The sequence below is a fragment of the Lepidochelys kempii genome, chromosome 5, assembly GCF_965140285.1.
Source record: "Lepidochelys kempii isolate rLepKem1 chromosome 5, rLepKem1.hap1, whole genome shotgun sequence".
Lineage (NCBI taxonomy): Eukaryota > Metazoa > Chordata > Testudines > Cheloniidae > Lepidochelys > Lepidochelys kempii.
This window is the reverse complement of record NC_136384.1, coordinates 25,730,325-25,749,963: the sequence shown is the minus strand read 5'-3', so window position 1 is coordinate 25,749,963 and position 19,639 is coordinate 25,730,325. Positions and strand designations below refer to the sequence as shown.

The following is a 19,639-nucleotide window of genomic DNA, read 5'->3' as shown; positions in this document are numbered from 1 at the left end:
TGGGAGGACCTTCTCTTATCCCATGACTTCTTACTTTACTTAAGAGCCTTTGGTGTGGACCTTGTCAAAAGCTTTCTGAAAGTCCAAGTACACTATATCAACTGGATCATCCATGTCCACATGCTTGTTGACACCCTCAAAGAAGTCTAATAGATTGATGAGGCACGACTTCCCTTTACAAAAGCCACGTTGACTCTTCTCCAACAAATAATGTTCATCTGTGTGTCTGATATTTCTGTTCTTTACTATAGTTTCAACCAATTGCTTGCTATTAAAGTTAGTCTGTAATTGCCAGGATCAGCTCTGGACCTTTTTTAAAAATTGTCATTATATTAGCTATCCTCCATTCATCTGATATAGAGGCTGACTTAAGTGATAGGTTATGTACCCCAGTAAGCAGATCTGCACTTTCATATTTGAGTTCCTTTAGAACTCTTGGATGAATATCATCTGATAATGAATATTATCAATTTGTTCCCAAACCTCCTCTATTGACATCTCAATCTAGGACAGTTCCTCAGATATGCCTAAAAAGAATGGCTCACCCATGGCTCAGGTTCAAAGATATATGACAATTTGAGAACCAATGAAAAAGGCAGCTGCTTGAGTCTAATCTACAACATTTGCAACCCTAGGCTGACTTTGTCCCTGAAAAGCTGCGTATTCCTGTGATGACAAATTACTCAGTTTACAGCTGAGTTAATTTCTGCTGAAACACCAACTCTGAATTGCACTCAAGGGCTTTCTATTGTGCATGGCTATAGTGAAAGGAAAGTTTTTGGCTGCTGCAGATGTGAGCAGCATGGAAGAATAGCCAGATACTCTACTGCTTCACAACTCTTGCAGTCACTTACACCTGTGCAAAGTGAGTATAAATTGGATATAAAACTACCAAATCAGACTAGTATCTTTCTACTCCGAATTTTTACAGGTGTAAATGAATCCACATGGTGCAAAGCAGTGGAGTATCAGGCCCCAGAAGATCATGTGCTTTCAACTACCCTCTGGTAATGATTTCCTTCCAACTTTACCAGCTGAGTTCATGGCACCTTTTCATTTGTTAATCAGAGAAAACTTATCTTTGGTTATTAATTCTGTTTTTACTTACTTCTAACCAGAAATATTACTAGGAATTTTCACAGTCCATATATGTTTTATTATTGTCAGAAGTACATTTTGTTACGGAGGAGTTGCACAGAGTCGAGACTATTAAGTATTCAATAAAAGAGTTATTCACTAGATGAATCATAATTTTTGTTTTAAGGTTGCATCCATTATATCAATAAGGAAAACAACCAACAATTATTTTTTAACAAATTCTAAAACACAGACCATTAAGACAAACTTAATATTATTTGTATTTAAGTTGATTTTCTCAAAAAGTTACTAAATTGGAATCTTACATGCATTCTTTTGACTCTGAAGGACAATAAGTGTCTGATGAAGGGATTTTAGCTCTTTTCAGTCCTTTTGAAATCTCTCCCTTTTACATCTGCACTTCAGTGGTTGGTTGGTATGCAGTCAGAGTTATTTTGCAGTTATTTTTCAATGGTTGTATGCACTTTATTTTCTACAGGCAAGTTCAAAAGATACTGAGTACCTGTCTGCAGCAATACATCACCGTCTTGTTGCACTGCGAAGCTTTGCTGAGCAAGAATTGGATGCAAATCAGGTTGACACAGAGCCAGAAACAGCCTTTCATTCATTAAATTGTGATAGTGATGATGATGAAGAAGATGAAACAATAACACAAGTGAGCAGCAATGAATCAGGTAAGTAGCGTTTTTCCTGGGGCTTTTGTGCTCCTTTGAACTTCTCTTGGTGCCCTGAGAATCCCATTTCTACTCCCTTTTATTAACCTCTACTTTCCAACCAAGTGCCTATGTTATGGTGACCATCTCTCCAGCACTGAAGTAAGGTTTTAATATTTTGACAGGCTTGTGTCAACAGTGCCAAATTCTTTTAAAACAAATAATCAGAGTAGTCTTTTGACACAGGAATGAGTGTCAGAATATCTGGGTTAAAAATTTTCAAGCTTAAAGTTAAGGCTCCTAAACCCAGACTTGGATATCTCAGTTGAAGTAGTCTGTAGTGCTGAGCTCAATTTACACTTACTTCATTGGAAGTTGAGTCCACTTATACCAGTTCTGCATACAGCTTATGGTAGTTAGTCTACCTGAACCATAAAAATGGTCATTAGAACCAAACTTACGTAACGGCTGATTTCTTTTAAACACCAACCTATGCTGACAGACTGTAACAGTCATTTATGAATGGTAAAACTGGTTGACAATGCAAGTACCAGGAGATTTTATATTGTTACAGGACATTAACAACTTTGATAAAGTGATAGATTCGGTCTACCAGGAGATTTGTGGGGCTAGACAGCCTGCCCAGGTTTAATCTGCTTTCACCAGTGGAATGAAGACTACAACCCCCACTGGTGAAGAGTCCACCTAAAGCAGGGTGGATTGGAGCAGGATGCTCACAAATCCCACTCCAGTGGCAGTTAGCATAGCCCATAAAGTGGCTGGGGTCAACTGTGGAGAAGTCAAGGGACTCTAGAGATACAGTGGCCAGAGCTGAAAGTTGCCTTTCCTTAGTGGAAGGCAGGCACTATGCTGCCCAAGTGGGGAGATTCACCCCAGGAGAGCTGCCATTGTGCATGTAGGGGTTGTAAATTGCATTTACGTCCTCTCTCAGGAGGAATACGGCAGTGATGTTTGAATTATCATCAGCCACATGACACTTCTCCTTCCAGTGGAGCTGCAGGCTGTTCCCTTTTTAGTTGTTAAAAGAACTCTTCAGCAAGGATCATATCACATACAAATAACAGTTTTGAGTGACTGTTTACTTTAGGAAACAAACATACATTTTTTCCTGTTAGCAAGAATATGACAGTTTACAATACTTTTCCCATAATCATTTGTTGTATCTCTATAATATTCAGTTCACAGAACAACACGTCATTATTATAAAACAAAACTTTTTTCCAAGTATCCATTTGCAAATATTATTCCATTAAACAAATGGGGAAAATGTTAGTTTTGGGGTTTTTTTTTTTTACATTAATACATTTGGTATACAGAATTAATTTAAATGAGTGTCAGGCTTTAGAATTGGTAAAATAATTGAAAATATTAACATTAAGCCCTTTTCCAAATGACTTAACATGACAACTCACTTGTTATCCCCAAATAGTCAAACCCCCTCTGTGTTCTTCCAAAAATAGTCTCCATTGGCTTTAAGAAGAGTTTCCGTTAATTTGAAAATGTCATGTGAAGCTGGATTCCTTTCCAGAATCATTGACAATAAGGACTTCTAGTTCTTGCACAGAGCCAAGGTGAAAGGTAATGTCAAAAATGTATAGGAGAGTGGATTTACATTCAAAGACTTCTGATGCAGAAGCTGAGATAGCAGGTGACAAATAGAATCTGAGATCTGTGTTTTAGGAGCACAAAAATAAGAGAACAATATCCTTCTGCTGGTTACTCCTGGATCCTTAATCCAAACCTCTGTCTTTCATGTACAAGTGATCATTGACAGTAGTACTCACAGTCCCTTTCAGCAAATCTTTGGATGGCCTCTAGCATTTACTGCTTTACCTTCATCTCTCCTTTTATCCTTATACCCATTAGATCTTCATCTTGCATAGGTTTTGCCTTCCAGTATTCTGTTCCCACTTTACACTCACACAGTCACATCTAGTCATGCAACCCAATCTTGCAGCACACTCACCCCTGGAACTCCATTTCTAAAATGATTCATGATGCCCTGCTCTCTCACAAGCAGTTAGTATTTGGCTCACTTGTGGCTCTTCTGGTTGAAATACACAGTAAGCAGTTTCTTTTAACAATGTGTAGAAAACTGAGGATTGCATAAAGTATTGCTTTCGAAAACTGGTAGGCTAGATGCTCAAAGTGCAGTGAATTCTCAAAATTTCCCTTTATCTTTCTCTTAAAGTTTTTTCTGATCTGCAGAATACAAGGTTCTCCATCACTGGCTACACGCAGATACAAACTGGCTTTGTATCTGGGTGTACAAACTGGTTTTGTTTACATACTTGGGTCCTCATTCTGGGCTCACGGATTCATAGATTTTAAGGCCAGGAGGAATCAGTGTAGCCATCTGGTCTGAGTTCCTGTATAACTCAGGCCAAAGAACCTCACCCAGTAATCTCTGCATCAAGCCGATGACTGCTGTTTGAGCTATGTTTTTTAAAAAGATATTCAGTCTTAATGTAAAGACTAAGTGATGGAGAATCCACCATGTCCCTAGGTAAGCTGTCACAATAGTTCTTCCCTGTTCATATCTCTTCTTCTCATCAGGCAGAGGGAGGAACTGACTTGGGGGTCTCCCATATCCTGGATGAGTAACCTAAACACTGGGCTAATGGCTATAGCTAGGGCCCTACCAAATTCACGGTCTGTTTGGGTCAATTTCACGGTCATAGGATTTAAAAAATCATAAATTTCATGATTTCAGCGTTGTAACTGTAACTCCAAAAAGGAGTTGTGCGGTGGTCGGAAGAGTATTGTAGTGTGGGTTGTGGTATTGCTACCCTTACTTCTGCGCTGCTGCCGGCAGCAGTGCTGTCTTCAGAGCTGGGCAGCTAGCGAGTGGTGGCTGCTGGCCGGGAGCCCAGCTCTGAAGTCAGAGCTGCTGCCAGCAGCAACGCAGAAGTAAGGGTGACATGGTATGGTATTGTCACCCTTATTTCTATACTGCTGCTGGTGGGGTGCTGCCTTCAGAGCTGGGCAGCCAGACAGTGGTGGCTCTGGATGAGGGCACAGCTCTGGAGGCAGCACAGAAGGGTGGCAATATTGTGACACACACCCCCTTCCTAAAATAACCTTGCAACTCCCCCACAACGCCCTTTTGGGTCAGGACCCCCAATTTGAGAAACACTGGTCTCCCCCATGAAATCGGAATAGTATAGGGTAAAAGCACACAAAAGACCAGATTTAATGGGGGGAGAACAGATTTCATGATCTGTGACGTGTTTTTCATGGCCGTGAATTTAGTAGGGCCCTAGTTATACGGGAGTCGTTATCCTCATTCTCCTCTGCTTTGTGTGGCATTAGGCAGGCGTCTAAGCCAGTCTTGCAAGAAATGGCTTAAGTGTTTAAGCCACCCAGCTCTAAGAGAGGGGTTCCTGGCTGCGGATTTTAAGCAGAGATGGGTACCTACCTGCAGCCTGGACTTAGGTGCAGAACTCCCTGAGAGGGGCAGGGCTTAGGACACACCCTCTCAGAGGCATCTCCTATTGGCTTGCTTAGGTGACTCCCTGCCTCGCTGGCAGGCTTTTGTGGATTGCAGTCTTAGATAAATATTTCTCCAGGATCCTAGTCTCGTCACTCAGGCTTTGTGGATCCTAGGGATTTTCTAGGCACCTAAAAATTAGGCATTGCAGTGCTCAGCATCATAGTGCCTAAACCCCTTCGTGAATTCAGGCCTGGGAGTAGTAGCAGGCCCCCTAGAGTGTAATTATCTCATCAGCTTGTGGAAACTACCATTAATCTGTGAGAAGCAGGGGGCCAGGGATCCTGAGGATTTTAGAAAAAATGGTTCTTGATGAAGTGTCGTAGTTAGAGCTGTTAGGCCAAAATAAGACACTGTGAGATAGAATATTCACATCCTAGAATCTCACATCTGATGCTTTCAGAAGAGAGGATGAAATCCCAGTGATTCCTTGCTGGGGGGCCTTAGAAGGGATGCTTCCCTTCACTTCCATCATTCCTTTCTTCCTTGACCCCCACAGAAGTCTATTTGTGAGGATCCAGATCTACAAAGGAGAAGAGATAGGTATGGGGAATATACCTGTGGGGCTGGGGAGACAGATGCTACCATCAGATGATGGCAGGAGTCAAAAGCTTACAGGTAAGTAAAAAACATGGAGACCTGGAAGAAGGGTCAGAATCTGATGGGGAACATGGGCTGTTTATAGCAGGGATAAGAAAGGGACAAGAGACAACATAGTGGGGAAATCAAATCAGTATCTTAGATATCTGTATACTAATGTGAGAAGTATGGGGAATAAGCAGGGAGAACTCAAAATGCTAGTAAATAAACACAACTACGACATCGTTGGCATCACAGAATTAATACGCATGACTAAAATACTGGTATAGAATGGTACAGCTTGCTCAGGAATGACAGGCTGGGAAAAAAGGGAGGAGGTGTTGCCTTATATATTAAAAATGTATACACTTGGACTGAGGTTAAGATGGAAACAGGAGACAGACTTGTTGAAAGTCTCTGGGTAAGGATAAAAGGGGTAAAAAACAAGGGTGATGTCATAGTAGGGGTCTACTGCAGACCACCTACCCAGGAAGAAGAGGTGGATGAGGCTTTTTTTAAACAACAAACAAAAATCATCCAAAGCACAGGACTTGGTGGTGATGAGGGATTTCAACTACCCAGACATCTGTTGGGAAAATAACACCGCAGGGCACAGATTATCCAACAAGTTCTTGGAATGTATTGGAGACAATTCTTTATTTCAGAAGGTGGAGAAAGCTACTAGGGGAGAGGCTGTTCCAGCTTTGATTTTGACAAATAGGAACTGGTTGAGAATTTGAAAGTGGAAGGCAGCTTGGGTGAAAGTGATCATGAAATGGTAGAGCTGATGCTTCTAAGGAATGGTAGGAGGGAGAACAGCAAAATAAAGATAATAGATTTCAAGAAGGCAGACTTCAGCAAACTCAGGAACTTGGTAGGTAAGAGCCCATGGGAAGCAAATCTAAGGAGAAAATAATTGAAGATGGTTGGCTGTTTTTCAAAGAGATATTATTAAGGGTACAAGAGCAAACTATCCCACTGTGTAGGAAAGATAGGAAATACGGCAAGAGACCACCCTGGCTTAACCAGGAGATCTTCAATGATCTAAAAATCAAAAAAGAGTCCTACAAAAAGTGGAAACTACGTCAAATTACAAAGGATCAATTTAAACAAATAACACAAGTATGTAGGGCCAAAATTAGAAAGGCCAAAGCACAAAACAAGATTAAACTAGTTTGAGACGTAAAGGGTAACAAGAAAACATTCTACAAATACATTAATAGCAAAAGGAAGACCAAGGACAGAGTAGGCCAATTACTCAATGAGGGGAGGGAAACAATAACAAAATATGTGGAAATGGCAGAAGTGCTAAATGACTTCTTTGTTTCATTTTTCATCAAAAAGTTTAGAAGCAATTGGACATCTAACATAGTGAATACCAGTGAAAATTAGGTTGGCTCAAAGGTTAAAATAGGAAAAGAACAAGTTAAATGCCTTCAAGTCACCAGGGCCTTATGAAATACATCCTAGAATACTCAAGAAGCTGACTGAGGAGATGTGAGCCATTAGTGATTATCTTGAAAAAGTCATGGAAGACAGCTTCTTGCTGAAAAACACTACACGGTGGAATTCTTGATCCGGTCCTTCCTGCATTAAAACTGCTCCCACACCATGCTCGAACGCATCTGTGGTTACTAGGAACGGTTTGTCAAAGTCTGAGACCCTTAGCACAGGGTCAGACCTGAGTGTTGCTTTAAGCTGGTTAAAGGCCTTCTGACACTCTTCGGTCCACTGAACGGCATTTGGCTGTTTCTTTTTGGTTAGGTCTGTCAGTGGGGCGGTGATTTGGCTGTATTGTGGTACAAATCGCCTGTAATATCTGGCCAAACCTAAGAAGGATTGGACCTGTTCCTTTGACTTTGGGACAGGCCACTTTTGGATAGCATCCACTTTGGCCTGTAGGGGGTTGATAGTTCCTTGAGCCACCTGGTTTCCAAGGTAAGTCACTCTGTTTAGGCTTATTTGACACTTCTTAGCCTTAACAGTTAGTCCTGCCTCCCTTATACGCTCGAAGACTTTTTGTAGATGTTCCAGGTGTTCTGCCCAGGAATCCGAAAATATGGCCACATCGTCAAGGTAGGCGACTGCATATTCTCCCAATCCCGCTGGGAGACCATCTACAAGTCTTTGGAAGGTGGCGGGTGCATTCCGCAGCCCAAAAGGGAGTACATTAAATTGATACAGCCCGACATGTGTGGTGAAGGCTAACCTTTCCTTGGTGGATTCATCTAGCGGTACCTGCCAGTACCCCTTGGTTAAGTCCAAGGTAGAGATGAACTGGGCCCGTCCCAGTTTCTCTAATAGTTCATCTGTGTGTGGCATTGGATAGTTGTCTAGGCGAGTTACAGCGTTTAGCTTATGGTAGTCCACGCAGAAACATATCTCCCCATCTGGTTTGGGAACTAGAACCACTGGAGATGCCCATGCACTGCCAGATGGGTGGATTACCCCCATCTATAGCATATCCTGGATCTCCTGTTTTAAAGCAGTTTTAGCTTGAGGAGACACCTGGTAAGGTTGGACTTTAATTGAGTGAGCATTACCTGTGTCAATGGAGTGGTATGCCCGTTCAGTCAGTCCTGGGGCGGTTGAGAATGTCGGCGCGTAGCTAGTGCGTAGCTCCTTGATCTGCTGTTGCTGCATATGCCCAAGGGTCATGGAGAGGTTCACCTCTTCCACGCCACCAGCACTTTTCTCTTCGTAGTAGACACGTTCAGGCCACTCAGCGTCATCTCCTCCCTGGGCTGTAAACTGACAAACCTTTAATTCTCTGGAATAAAAGGGCTTTAGAGAATTAATATGGTACACCTTAGGCTTTCGGTTGGAGGTGGGGAATGCTATGAGATAATTAACAGCTCCCAGGCGCTCCTGGACCGTGAATGGCCCTTCCCACGACGCTTCCATTTTATGGGCCTGGAGCGCCTTTAAGACCATGACCTGGTCCCCTGCTTTGAAGGAACACTCTCTGGCATGTTTATCATACCAGGCTTTTTGCTCTTTTTGAGCATCCTGTAGGTTTTCTTTAGCAAGGGCTAAAGAGGTTCAGAGGGTGTTTTGTAGGTTGTTTACAAAGTCCAGAATGTTAGTTCCTGGAGAAGGTATAAACCCCTCCCATTGCTGCTTCGCCAACTGTAATGGCCCCTTAACCTCACGGCCATATACAAGTTCAAATGGGGAAAACCCTAAACTGGGATGTGGTACAGCTCTGTAGGCAAAGAGCAACTGCTGCATCACTAGGTCCCAGTCATTGGAGTGCTCATTTACAAATTTACATATCATGGCCCCCAAAGGCCCATTAAATTTCTCCACCAGGCTATTTGTTTGATGATGGTAAGGGTTGGGAACCAAGTGATTCACCCCATGAGCTTCCCAAAGGCTTTCCATAGTTCCTGCCAGGAAATTAGTTCCTGCATCTGTGAGGATGTCGGAGGGCCAACCTACCCTGGCAAAAATGTCTGCTAGTGCCTGGCACACACTTTTAGTCCTGGTGTTGCTTAGAGCTATTGCTTCCAGCCATCAGGTGGCAAAATCCATGAAAGTCCATATGTACTGCTTTCCTCTGGGTGTCTTTTTTGGAAAAGGACCCAGAATATCCACAGCTACTCGCTGAAATGGAACCTCAGTGATGGGGAGTGGCTGGAGAGGGGCTATGACCTGGTCTTGGGGTTTTCCTACTCTTTGGCATACCTCCACAAGATAGGACACAGGTAGAAACATCCTTGCGCATTCCCTCCCAGTGGAATGACCTCCCCAAACAGTCTTTGGCCCCTGTTCACCCCAGCATGGCCACTAGGATGATCGTGGGCTAAGCTCAAGAGCTTTACCCGGTACTTAGTTGGAACTACCAACTGTCTCTGAGGATGCCAGTCTTCCTGGTGTCCACCAGAAAGAGTTTCCTTGTATAAAAGTCCTCTTTCTACAACAAACCTGGATCGATTAGAAGAGCTGAGAGGCGGTGGGTTGCTCCATGCTAATGTCCAAGCTCTCTGGAGGCTTTCATCTGCTTCCTGTTGGGTCTGAAACTGTTCCCCTGATGCTGGAGACATCAGTTCCTCATTGGATTGTGGACCTAGGCTTGGTCCCTCTGGAAGCGATGTAGGGGATGGGGCTGTTTCTGTTGACTGTGAACTGCTCTCCGCTGGTGCACTATGTTGGTGGTCAGGCTCCAGCTGAGCCTCTTGTGTAGAGTTATCGGCTGCTGCCGGTTCAGGTTTGGTGGTGCAAGTATGGGATTCAGTGCTGGCAACGGGTCTGGTGCTGGTTGTTCCGCCGGTGCTGGTTCTGGGGCTGGCTCTGTCTGGGTCTCTGGGACTGGATCCACTACTGCTCTTGCAGACGTTGGCATGGGGTCTGGTTCCATCACCTCTGACCGGGTCCTGGTAGAAGTTTCCGGAACAGAGGTAGGCGTGACGGCTTGCTTAGCCTGGCTGCGAGTGACCATTTCCACCCTCTTGGCCAATCATGTGAAGCTAGCCAAGTCTTCCCCCAACAGCATGGGGATGGGATAATCATCATAGACTGCAAAAGTCCACATTCCTGACCAGCCCTTGTACTGGACAGGCAACTTGGTTGTAGGCAAACTGAAAGAGTTGGACTTGAAGGGTTGAATTGTCACTTGGATCTCTGGGTCAATTAAATTGGGGTCCACTAAGGAAGCATGGATAGCCGACACTTGTGCTCCGGTGTCCCTCCACGCGGTGACCTTCTTCCCGCCCACTCTCAGAGTTTCCCTCCGCTCTGAGGGTATCTGGGAGGTATCTGGGCCTGAGGACCTCTGGTGTGATTCCGGTGCAATGAACTGTAATCTGTTGGGGTTCTTGGGGCAGTTGGCCTTTACATGCCCCAGCTCATTACGTTTAAAACATTGTCCAGCTGACGAGTCACTGGGGTGAAGTGGGTTGCTGGAGAACGGTGTGGCAGAACGATAAGGTGTCTGGAGCATTCCTTGGTGTGTAGTTGGGGCCTTGGTCTGTCCCCGGTAGTAGGGTGTGGTCTGAGGGTGTCCCTTCTTGTATCCACTCCAACTGCGACCAGGGTTGTTCCTCTCTCTTCCCTCCACCCCTTTTGTTCCGGCTTGCCCCACCTCTCTGGCGCTCTGGGACTGCTCGTATATATCAGCATAAGAAGCAAGACTTTCTGCTGAGTCCATTTCCTTATCCCATAAACACTGTTTTTTATTTCCTCCTTGGACGTATTCAGGAATTGCTCCTAAGCTATCAAATCACACATTCCGTCAAAGCTAGTAACATCCCTTCCTTGCACTCATTTATCTAACAGATCCTTCATCTGGTTTAAATAAGCCACATTACTTAGTCCAGGCCCTCTCTTAAGGGTTTTCTTAGCTTCTTAACCCTTTACAAGTGAAAGGGTTTTTCCTCTGGCCAGGAGGGATTTAAAGGTGTTTACCCTTCCCTTTATATGTATGACAACCCTGGACTGCTTTCTCAGTGACGGGCACTCCGCCTTCCTCCCTTCCTGAGGAGATGATGTCTTCATCTGCAGTGCAGGAGCTGGTCTCAACCTCCTCCACACTTGGAAGCATGCTGCTTTCACCTGCTGCAGAGGAATCAAAGAGACTTTCTCCCTTTTCCTTCAGCAGTTCCTGGGACTTCACTCTTTCCCTCTGGGGTCTCACCATAATATTCCTTCTTGCTGCAAGCAAACACCTTAACAGCTTGAGCTATATGGAAAAAAATCATTCCCACTAAGTATGTCAATTGAGAGACCTTCTATTACCCCCACAGTCGAAACACTTTCCAAATTTTCCCACGCCAATGAATTCTAGCCAGTGGCACAGGGAATCTGGTTCCACCCTGTGATGTTGTTGACATAATCTGGGACCGTATAGATCATTGTTGTAACCAAGGTCCTGTAGTGGCACCAAATCTTGTATAAAGGGGGTCAAATGAAGTGTCTTAGACAAGGTTATGATTTGCTGGTTATGATTATGCTATCTGTTTGCATGTATCATTTTTGTATTTAAAGATATAAGTATTGGCTCTATACTGTCTGTATTTCAAATTTATGCTATGCTTCTGGGTGACACCCCAGACAAGTTGGTGTCCGCTTTGCCTAGCCTGCTTGATGGCCCATTAAGGACCTTCAGCTATACAACTGACCCATTGAGAGAAGGCAGACACGCCTTGTGACTCAGCAAGGATGCAGGGACATGCCTATGGACAGAACTCTGAAGGTTTTTCCATCCCATGTGATGGACAGCTTGTCTTTGGGACAAAGAAAGAAAGACCACATGGCAAGAGAATATAAAAAGCTGCTGCAGCTCCTCCATCTTGTCTTCAATCCTGCTTCATACCTCTGGAGGGACTGTGCTATACTGAAGCTTTGAACCAAGAACTGAAAGACCTATCCCAGCTGTGGATGTACTCCAGAGACTTGATTTGAACCTGGAGTTTATTCTATCACTGCTGCAAGCCTGAACCAAGAACTTTGCCATTGCTGTATGTAATTGATTCCATTTAACCAATTCTAGCTCTCATCTATATCTTTTTCCTTTTATGAATAAACCTTTAGATTTTAGATTCTAAAGGATTGGCAATAGCGTGATTTGTGGGTAAGATCTGATTTGTATATTGACCTGGGTCTGGGGCTTGGTCCTTTGGGATCAAGAGAACCTTTTTTCTTTTACTGGAGTATTGGTTGTCATAACCATTTGTCCCCATAACGAGTTGCACTGGTGGTGATACTGGGAAACTGGAGTGTCTAAGGGAATTGCTTGTGTGACTTTTGTGGTTAGCCAGTGGGGTAAAACCAAAGTCTCTGTTTGGCTGGTTTGATTCACCTTGGTGTGCATAGAAACCCCAGCCTCAGGCTGTAACTGCCCTGCTTTAAGCAATTTGTCCTGAATTGGCACTCTCAGCTGGGTCCCTCCAGAGCCAAGAATCGTTACACACCCACATCTACAATTTCTGCCATTTGACCAGGTAATACATAGAGTGTAGCACCAAACACCAGATTAACCAGAGAAATCTGTGCCCCTGTATGCTTCCACCCTAAGTATTCCGTGTCATTAATTCTGACAACATTAATGTGCTCCATGTCTGATTCTGCAGAGGCTAGTCTCACAAAACCAATATGATAAATCTCAGGTGCCTGAAACATTCCTGTCTTGAGAAGTATTAACTATTTGTTGCCTGCTTCCTCCCAGCACAGGGCATTTATTCCTCAGGCGATCAGTAGCATTACAGTGATAGTACCTTTTGGGCTCTTCTGGTTTCACAGGAGATTTGAGATAGGGATTGGCAGAATGATTTTGGGGAGGTGAGTGCCCAACCTCCCAGCCACCCTCCTTTTTTCCAGGGGTAAAACAGGAACACTGCTTTCTACAAAGTTTAATCCCCTCTTCCTGTGGTTTAGTCTCTATAGATGCCTGGGTCTTCTCAAAGGCAACAGCTAGAGACGCCATCTCATCCACAGTTTTCACATTTTTGTCCCATAGACACTGTTTCACTTCATCTTTACATATGCTTAGGAAGTGCTCCTAAACAACAAGGTCAAATATTTCTTCAAAGCTTTCAACCCCTTTTCCCCCTCACCCATTTTCCCATCAGATCTTTCATGCTGTTTACATATTCCCCATTACTCATACCGGCATTTTTCTTAAGTTTCCTAAATTTTACCCTATATGTTCCAGGGATAATCTGGAACTGTTCCTTTGAATTTACAATAATTTAAAGCATCCTGAGCTTGCACTTCATTGAATATATTCAGCGCTTTACCAGTTAACTTTGCAGGCAAAGAGGGGATTTTCTTGTCCTCAGGAATCTCTTTAATCACACACAGCCTCTCAAGTGCCTATACACAAATGCAAGAAGCCTGGGAAACAAGCAGGGAGAACTGGAAGTCCTGGCACAGTCAAGGAATTATGATGTGATTGGAATAACAGAGACTTGGTGGGATAACACACATGACTGGAGTACTGTCATGGATGGATATAAACTGTTCAGGAAGGACAGGCAGGGCAGAAAAGGTGGGGGAGCTGCACTGTATGTAAGTGAGCAGTATGACTGCTCAGAGTTCAAGTATGAAACTGCAGAAAAACCTGAGTGTCTCTAGATTAAGTTTAGAAGTGTGAGCAACAACTCGTGGTGGGAGTCTGCTATAGATCACCGGACCAAAATGAGGTGGACGAGACTTTCTTCCGGCAACTCACGGAAGTTACTAGATCGCAGGCCCTGGTTCTCATGGGAGACTTCAATCACCCTGATACCTGCTGGGAGAGCAATACAGCAGTGCACAGACAATCCAGGAAGTTTTTGGAAAATGTAGGGGACAATTTCCTGGTGCAAGTGCTGGAGGAACCAACTAGGGGCAGAGCTCTTCTTGACCTGCTGCTCACAAACCGGGAAGAATTAATAGGGGAAGCTAAAGTGGATGGGAACCCGGGAGGCAGTGACCATGAGATGGTTGAGTTCAGGATCTTGACACAGGGAAGAAAGGAGAGCAGCAGAATACGGACCCTGGACTTCAGAAAAGCAGACTTTGACTCCCTCAGGGAACTGATGCGCAGGATCCCCTGGGAGAATAACGTGAGGGGAAAAGGAGTCCAGGAGAGCTGGCTGTACTTTAAAGAATCCTTATTGAGGTTACATGGACAAACCATCCCGATGTGTCGAAAGAATAGTAAATATGGCAGGCGACCAGCTTGGCTTAACAGTGAAATCCTTGCTGATCTTAAACATAAAAAAGAAGCTTACAAGAAGTGGAAGATTGGACAAATGACCAGAGATGAGTATAAAAATATTGCTTGGGCATGCAGGAGTGAAATCAGGAAGGCCAAATCACATCTGGAGTTGCAGCTAGGAAGAGATGTTAAGAGTAACAAGAAGGGTTTCTTCAGGTATGTTAGCAACAAGAAGAAAGTCAAGGAAAGTGTAGGCCCCTTACTGAATGAGGGAGGCAACCTAGTGACAGAGGATGTGGAAGAAGCTAATGTGCTCAATGCTTTTTTTGCCTCTGTCTTCACGAACAAGGTCAGCTCCCAGACTACTGCCCTGGGCAGCACAGCATGGGGAGGAGGTGACCAGCCCTCTGTGGAGAAAGAAGTGGTTAGGGACTATTTAGAAAAGCTGGACGTGCACATGTCCATGGGGCTGGATGTGCTGCATCTGAGAGTGCTAAAGGAGTTGGTGGATGTGATTGCAGAGCCATTGGCCATTATCTTTGAAAACTCATGGCGATTGGGGGAAGTCCCGGACGACTGGAAAAAGGCTAATTTAGTGCCCATCTTTAAAAAAGGGAAGGAGGAGGATCCTGGGAACTACAGGCCAGTCAGCCTCACCTCAGTCCCTGGAAAAATCATGGAGCAGGTCCTCAACGAATCAATTCTGAAGCACTTAGAGAAGAGGAAAGTGATCAGGAACAGTCAGCATGGATTCACCAAGGGCAAGTCATGCCTGACTAATCTAATTGCCTTCTATGACGAGCTAACTGGTTCTGTGGATGAGGGGAAAGCAGTGGACGTGTTGTTCCTTGACTTTAGCAAAGCTTTTGACATGGTCTCCCACAGTATTCTTGCCAGCAAGTTAAAGAAGTATGGGCTGGATGAATGGACTATAAGATGGATAGAAAGTTGGCTAGATTGTCGGGCTCAACGCGTAGTGATCAATGGCTCCATGTCTAGTTGGCAGCGGGTATCAAGTGGAGTGCCCCAAGGATCGGTCCTCGGGCCAGTTTTGTTCAATATCTTCATAAATGATCTGGAGGATGGCGTGGATTGCACCCTCAGCAAGTTTGCAGATGACACTGGGAGGAGAGGTAGATACGCTTGAGGATAGGGATAGGATAAAGAGGGCCCTAGACAAATTGGAGGATTGGGCCAAAAGAAATCTGATGAGGTTCAACAAGGACAAGTGTAGAGTCCGGCACTTAGGACGGAAGAATCCCATGCACTGCTACAGACTAGGGACCGAATGGCTCGGCAGCAGTTCTGCAGAAAAGGACCTAGGGATTACAGTGGACGAGAAGCTGGATATGAGTCAACAGTGTGCCCTTGTTGCCAAGAAGGCCAATGGCATTTTGGGATGTATATGTACGGGCATTACCAGCAGATCAAGGGACGTGATTGTTTCCCTCTATTTGACATTGGTGAGGCCTCATTTGGAGTACTGTGTCCAGCTTTGGCCCCCACACTATAAGAAGGATGTGGAAAAATTGGAAAGAGTCCAGCGGAGGGCAACAAAAATTATTAGGGGACTGGAACACATGACTTATGAGGAGAGTCTGAGGGAACTGGGATTGTTTAGTGTGCGGAAGAGAAGAATGAGGGGGGATTTGATAGCTGCTTTCAACTACCTGAAAGGGGGTTCCAAAGAGGATGGATCTAGACTGTCCTCAGTGGTAGCTGATGACCGAACGAGGAATAATGGTCTCAAGTTGCAGTGGGGGAGGTTTAGGTTGGATATTAGGAAAAACTTTTTCACTAGGAGGGTGGTGAAACACTGGAATGCGTTACCTAGGTAGGTGGTGGAATCTCCTTCCTTAGATATTTTTAAGGCTCAGGCTTGACAAAGCCCTGGCTGGGATGATTTAGTTGGAGATTGGCCCTGCTTTGAGCAGGGGGTTGGACTAGATGACCTCCTGAGGTCCCTTCCAACCCTGATATTCTGTGATTCTATGATTCTGTAACATTGTCTGTCTCTTTGTATGCAGGACACAATTGTTCCTATTTATGGATTTTTGGAGAGGTGGGAATCAGTGATGAGGAAGGGTTCTGGTTCTCCAGCAAGGCCAGTTGGTGTCTCCGCTCTTTTACCTTTTCTCAGCTGCTTTGGCTTGCAGTTCTAAGGCCTGCTGGTGTGCTTACTCCTCAGCTTGATTCTGAGCCCCTATTTCCCATTCCCTTAGCTCCAAGATTTGCTGATGTACTTTCTCTCACCTGCAGTCTGAACAGCTCTAACTGTGCAACCTGGACTGTGGGACTGCTGAGCCCTCCAAACCCAGCAGCCTGGGTTGTCTCTCAGAGTGTGATGTTAATATTAAACTGCAAGCCTCTGACAGGCACTGCACTTACACAGCCATCCACAGGCAGGGACACATCCAACTGAGTTACATGAATGATCTACCAGCCAGTCATGAACCAGCAATGGAGAGGCCCCAGGCATTTCCCCCAGCTCCCCAGCCTTGCATCCCAGAACTGTACTATCTTGCACTGGTCAGAAGCCTGGCCAGCATAAGCTTATTACCTTGTTCACCACTCCCTCAGTGTTGAATGGATTTACACTAGCCTTTGTAGTCTGAACTGAGATTTCCCAAACACTTCACCCAAAACCACGCTGTTTTAGGTAAAATATAAAATCAATTTATTAAATACAGAAGAATAGATTTTAAGTGATTATAAGTATTAGGCATAGAGATCAGAGTGAGTAGTCACACTGATTTACCTAAAAAGGTGTGTATGGCTGTTCCAGGGTTAGCTAGTTAAATTATATGTATATAACCAATGAATATATCATATCCAGACTTTAACCTATTATTCTGTTATGAAATACTGATTTGATTTAGAATGAATATACTGAAATAACCAGATATATTTAATTCTATTTCAGATCATTCTAGATGGATCCGCAGACAGCCTGTTGTTTGCTCATGACAGTTACCTATGATTACAGCAATACAGTTGGTAGCTCATCTTGCTGAAAATTGTAAACCATCTCAGCAATTCTTGGAGTAAGGAAATCCTATGCATTCACATTCTATGATTTTTCAAGCAAAGATTAACTTTCAGGTCAACATAAGTTTAATATAGCAGAAATGGACTTCAGAAGCACTTTAAGGATTCCAATCTTCATTCCTTGTGCTGGAATGGGGATGACAGGATGGCCTCCAGTATTCAAGAAACATTACAAAGCCTTCAGATTTGAAATTAATCATATATAGAGACATTAATAATGTGATGGATTTTATATCTAATCAAAGTTCATTCATCATATTGATGGATAGAATTGTTTAACCATCAAATAGTGATATTTCTAAAAGAAGATATATTTATTGATTGTTGTGTAATGTCTGTCGATAAAAAGATGCATATTATGAAAACTTTAAATATAGTTTCATTGGAAAGAGCCATTGTAACTGATAACATTCAAGGTTCTATGCTGCAGTCCGTATTCATGCAGAACTCCTTGTGTATGAGAGTTTCATATGAGTGAAGTCTACGGAAACTAACCTTTAATTAAACAAGATCTTTGTTTTGAAAATATCTCATATTGTTGATTGGAGTTAGGATATCTTTTTTAAAATGGTAAGAGACAGGGGTCAGATTCTGCTCCCACTACAGTAAGTGAGAGTTTTGTCACCAACTATAGTTGGATCACAATCAGGCCTCAAGTTTTAGGAGGCATCTGAAAATTCAACTGTAATATGTTTGGGCACATCTGTTTGCACACATTAAACTCCCTTTGCCTATACAAAATAAGTAATTGCACAGATAATTGCCTATTTTTCATGTGCAAATGGATGCACATACAATATTTCTGGAGACTGGCTACAACTTTTGCCTTAAACCAGTGAACTAAACTACAGTTAAATATAATAACTTTATTATTAAGTATTGGTATTCCTGAACATTGGTATTGGTATTATTAAGTATTGGTATACCTGAATATTGGTATTCCTGAATTGCTTCCTTTGATGATAAAAAGAAAAGGAGTACTTGTGGCACCTTAGAGACTAACCAATTTATATGAGCATAAGCTTTCGTGAGCTACAGCTCACTTCATCGGATGCATACCGTGGAAACTGCAGAAGACATTATATACATACAGAGACCATGAAACAATACCTCCTCCCACCCCACTGTCCTGCTGGTAATAGCTTATCTAAAGTGATCATCAAGGTGGGCCATTTCCAGCACAAATCCAGGTTTTCTCACCCCCCCCACTCCCATACACACACAAACTCACTCTCCTGCTGGTAATACAGGAGAGTGAGTTTGTGTGTGTATGGGGGTGGGGGAGTGAGAAAACCTGGATTTGTGCTGGAAATGGCCCACCTTGATTATCATGCACATTGTAGGGAGAGTGGTCACTTTGGATAAGCTATTACCAGCAGGAGAGTGAGTTTGTGTGTGTGGTTTTTGGAGGGGGGTGAGGGGGTGAGAGAACCTGGATTTGTGCAGGAAATGGCCCACCTTGATTATCATACACATTGTGAAGAGAGTGGTCACTTTGGATGGGCTATTAGCAGCAGGAGAGTGAGTTTGTGGGGGGGGGGGTGAGAAAACCTGGATTTGTGCTGGAAATGGCCCAACTTGATGATCACTTTAGATAAGCTATTACCAGCAGGACAGTGGGGTGGGAGGAGGTATTGTTTCATGGTCTCTGTGTGTATATAATGTCTTCTGCAGTTTCCACGGTATGCATCTGATGAAGTGAAGCTGTAGCTCACGAAAACTCATGCTCAAATAAATTGGTTAGTCGCTAAGGTGCCACAAGTACTCCTTTTCTTTTTGCGAATACAGACTAACACGGCTGTTACTCTGAATCCTTTGATGATGGAAGTCTACCAGCCATCCTGACACATACAATAATCCAACCAGTATTAAAGAAACCATCACTTGATGATAGCAACTCCACCAACTACTGCCCATTGTCTAACCTCTTTTTCTAACTAAACTGATTGAGAAACTAGAAGAATACCTGATCCCTCTCAGGCCACTGCATGTTAAAAAGACAGCATTTGATGCATAGGTGCTCTCTGCTCTTCTTGCCAACAGACAAAGGAAAAACCCAGACCTTACTATATCATTTAATACCATTGATTACCATGTATTTGTTTCCTA

The 19,639-nt window shown here is 43.7% G+C and overlaps 1 protein-coding gene across 3 annotated transcripts in view; it reads left to right on the top strand.

Moving 5' to 3' along the window:
- Positions 1-18,056, top strand: part of RANBP3L (RAN binding protein 3 like) — a 56,695-nt gene extending 38,639 nt beyond the window's left edge. For 2 of the 3 annotated variants that reach the window (XM_073343769.2, XM_073343767.2), the window contains 2 exons: positions 1,577-1,772; positions 17,406-18,056. In XM_073343769.2, the coding sequence (XP_073199870.1) occupies positions 1,577-1,772; positions 17,406-17,449 (240 nt within the window). In that variant the 3' untranslated portion in view covers positions 17,450-18,056. Of the gene's footprint in view, positions 1-1,576; positions 1,773-5,761; positions 5,881-17,405 lie in introns of all 3 variants that reach the window. The other variant, XR_012158866.2, reaches the window with a different exon arrangement.
- Positions 18,057-19,639: the final 1,583 nt, after the last annotated feature.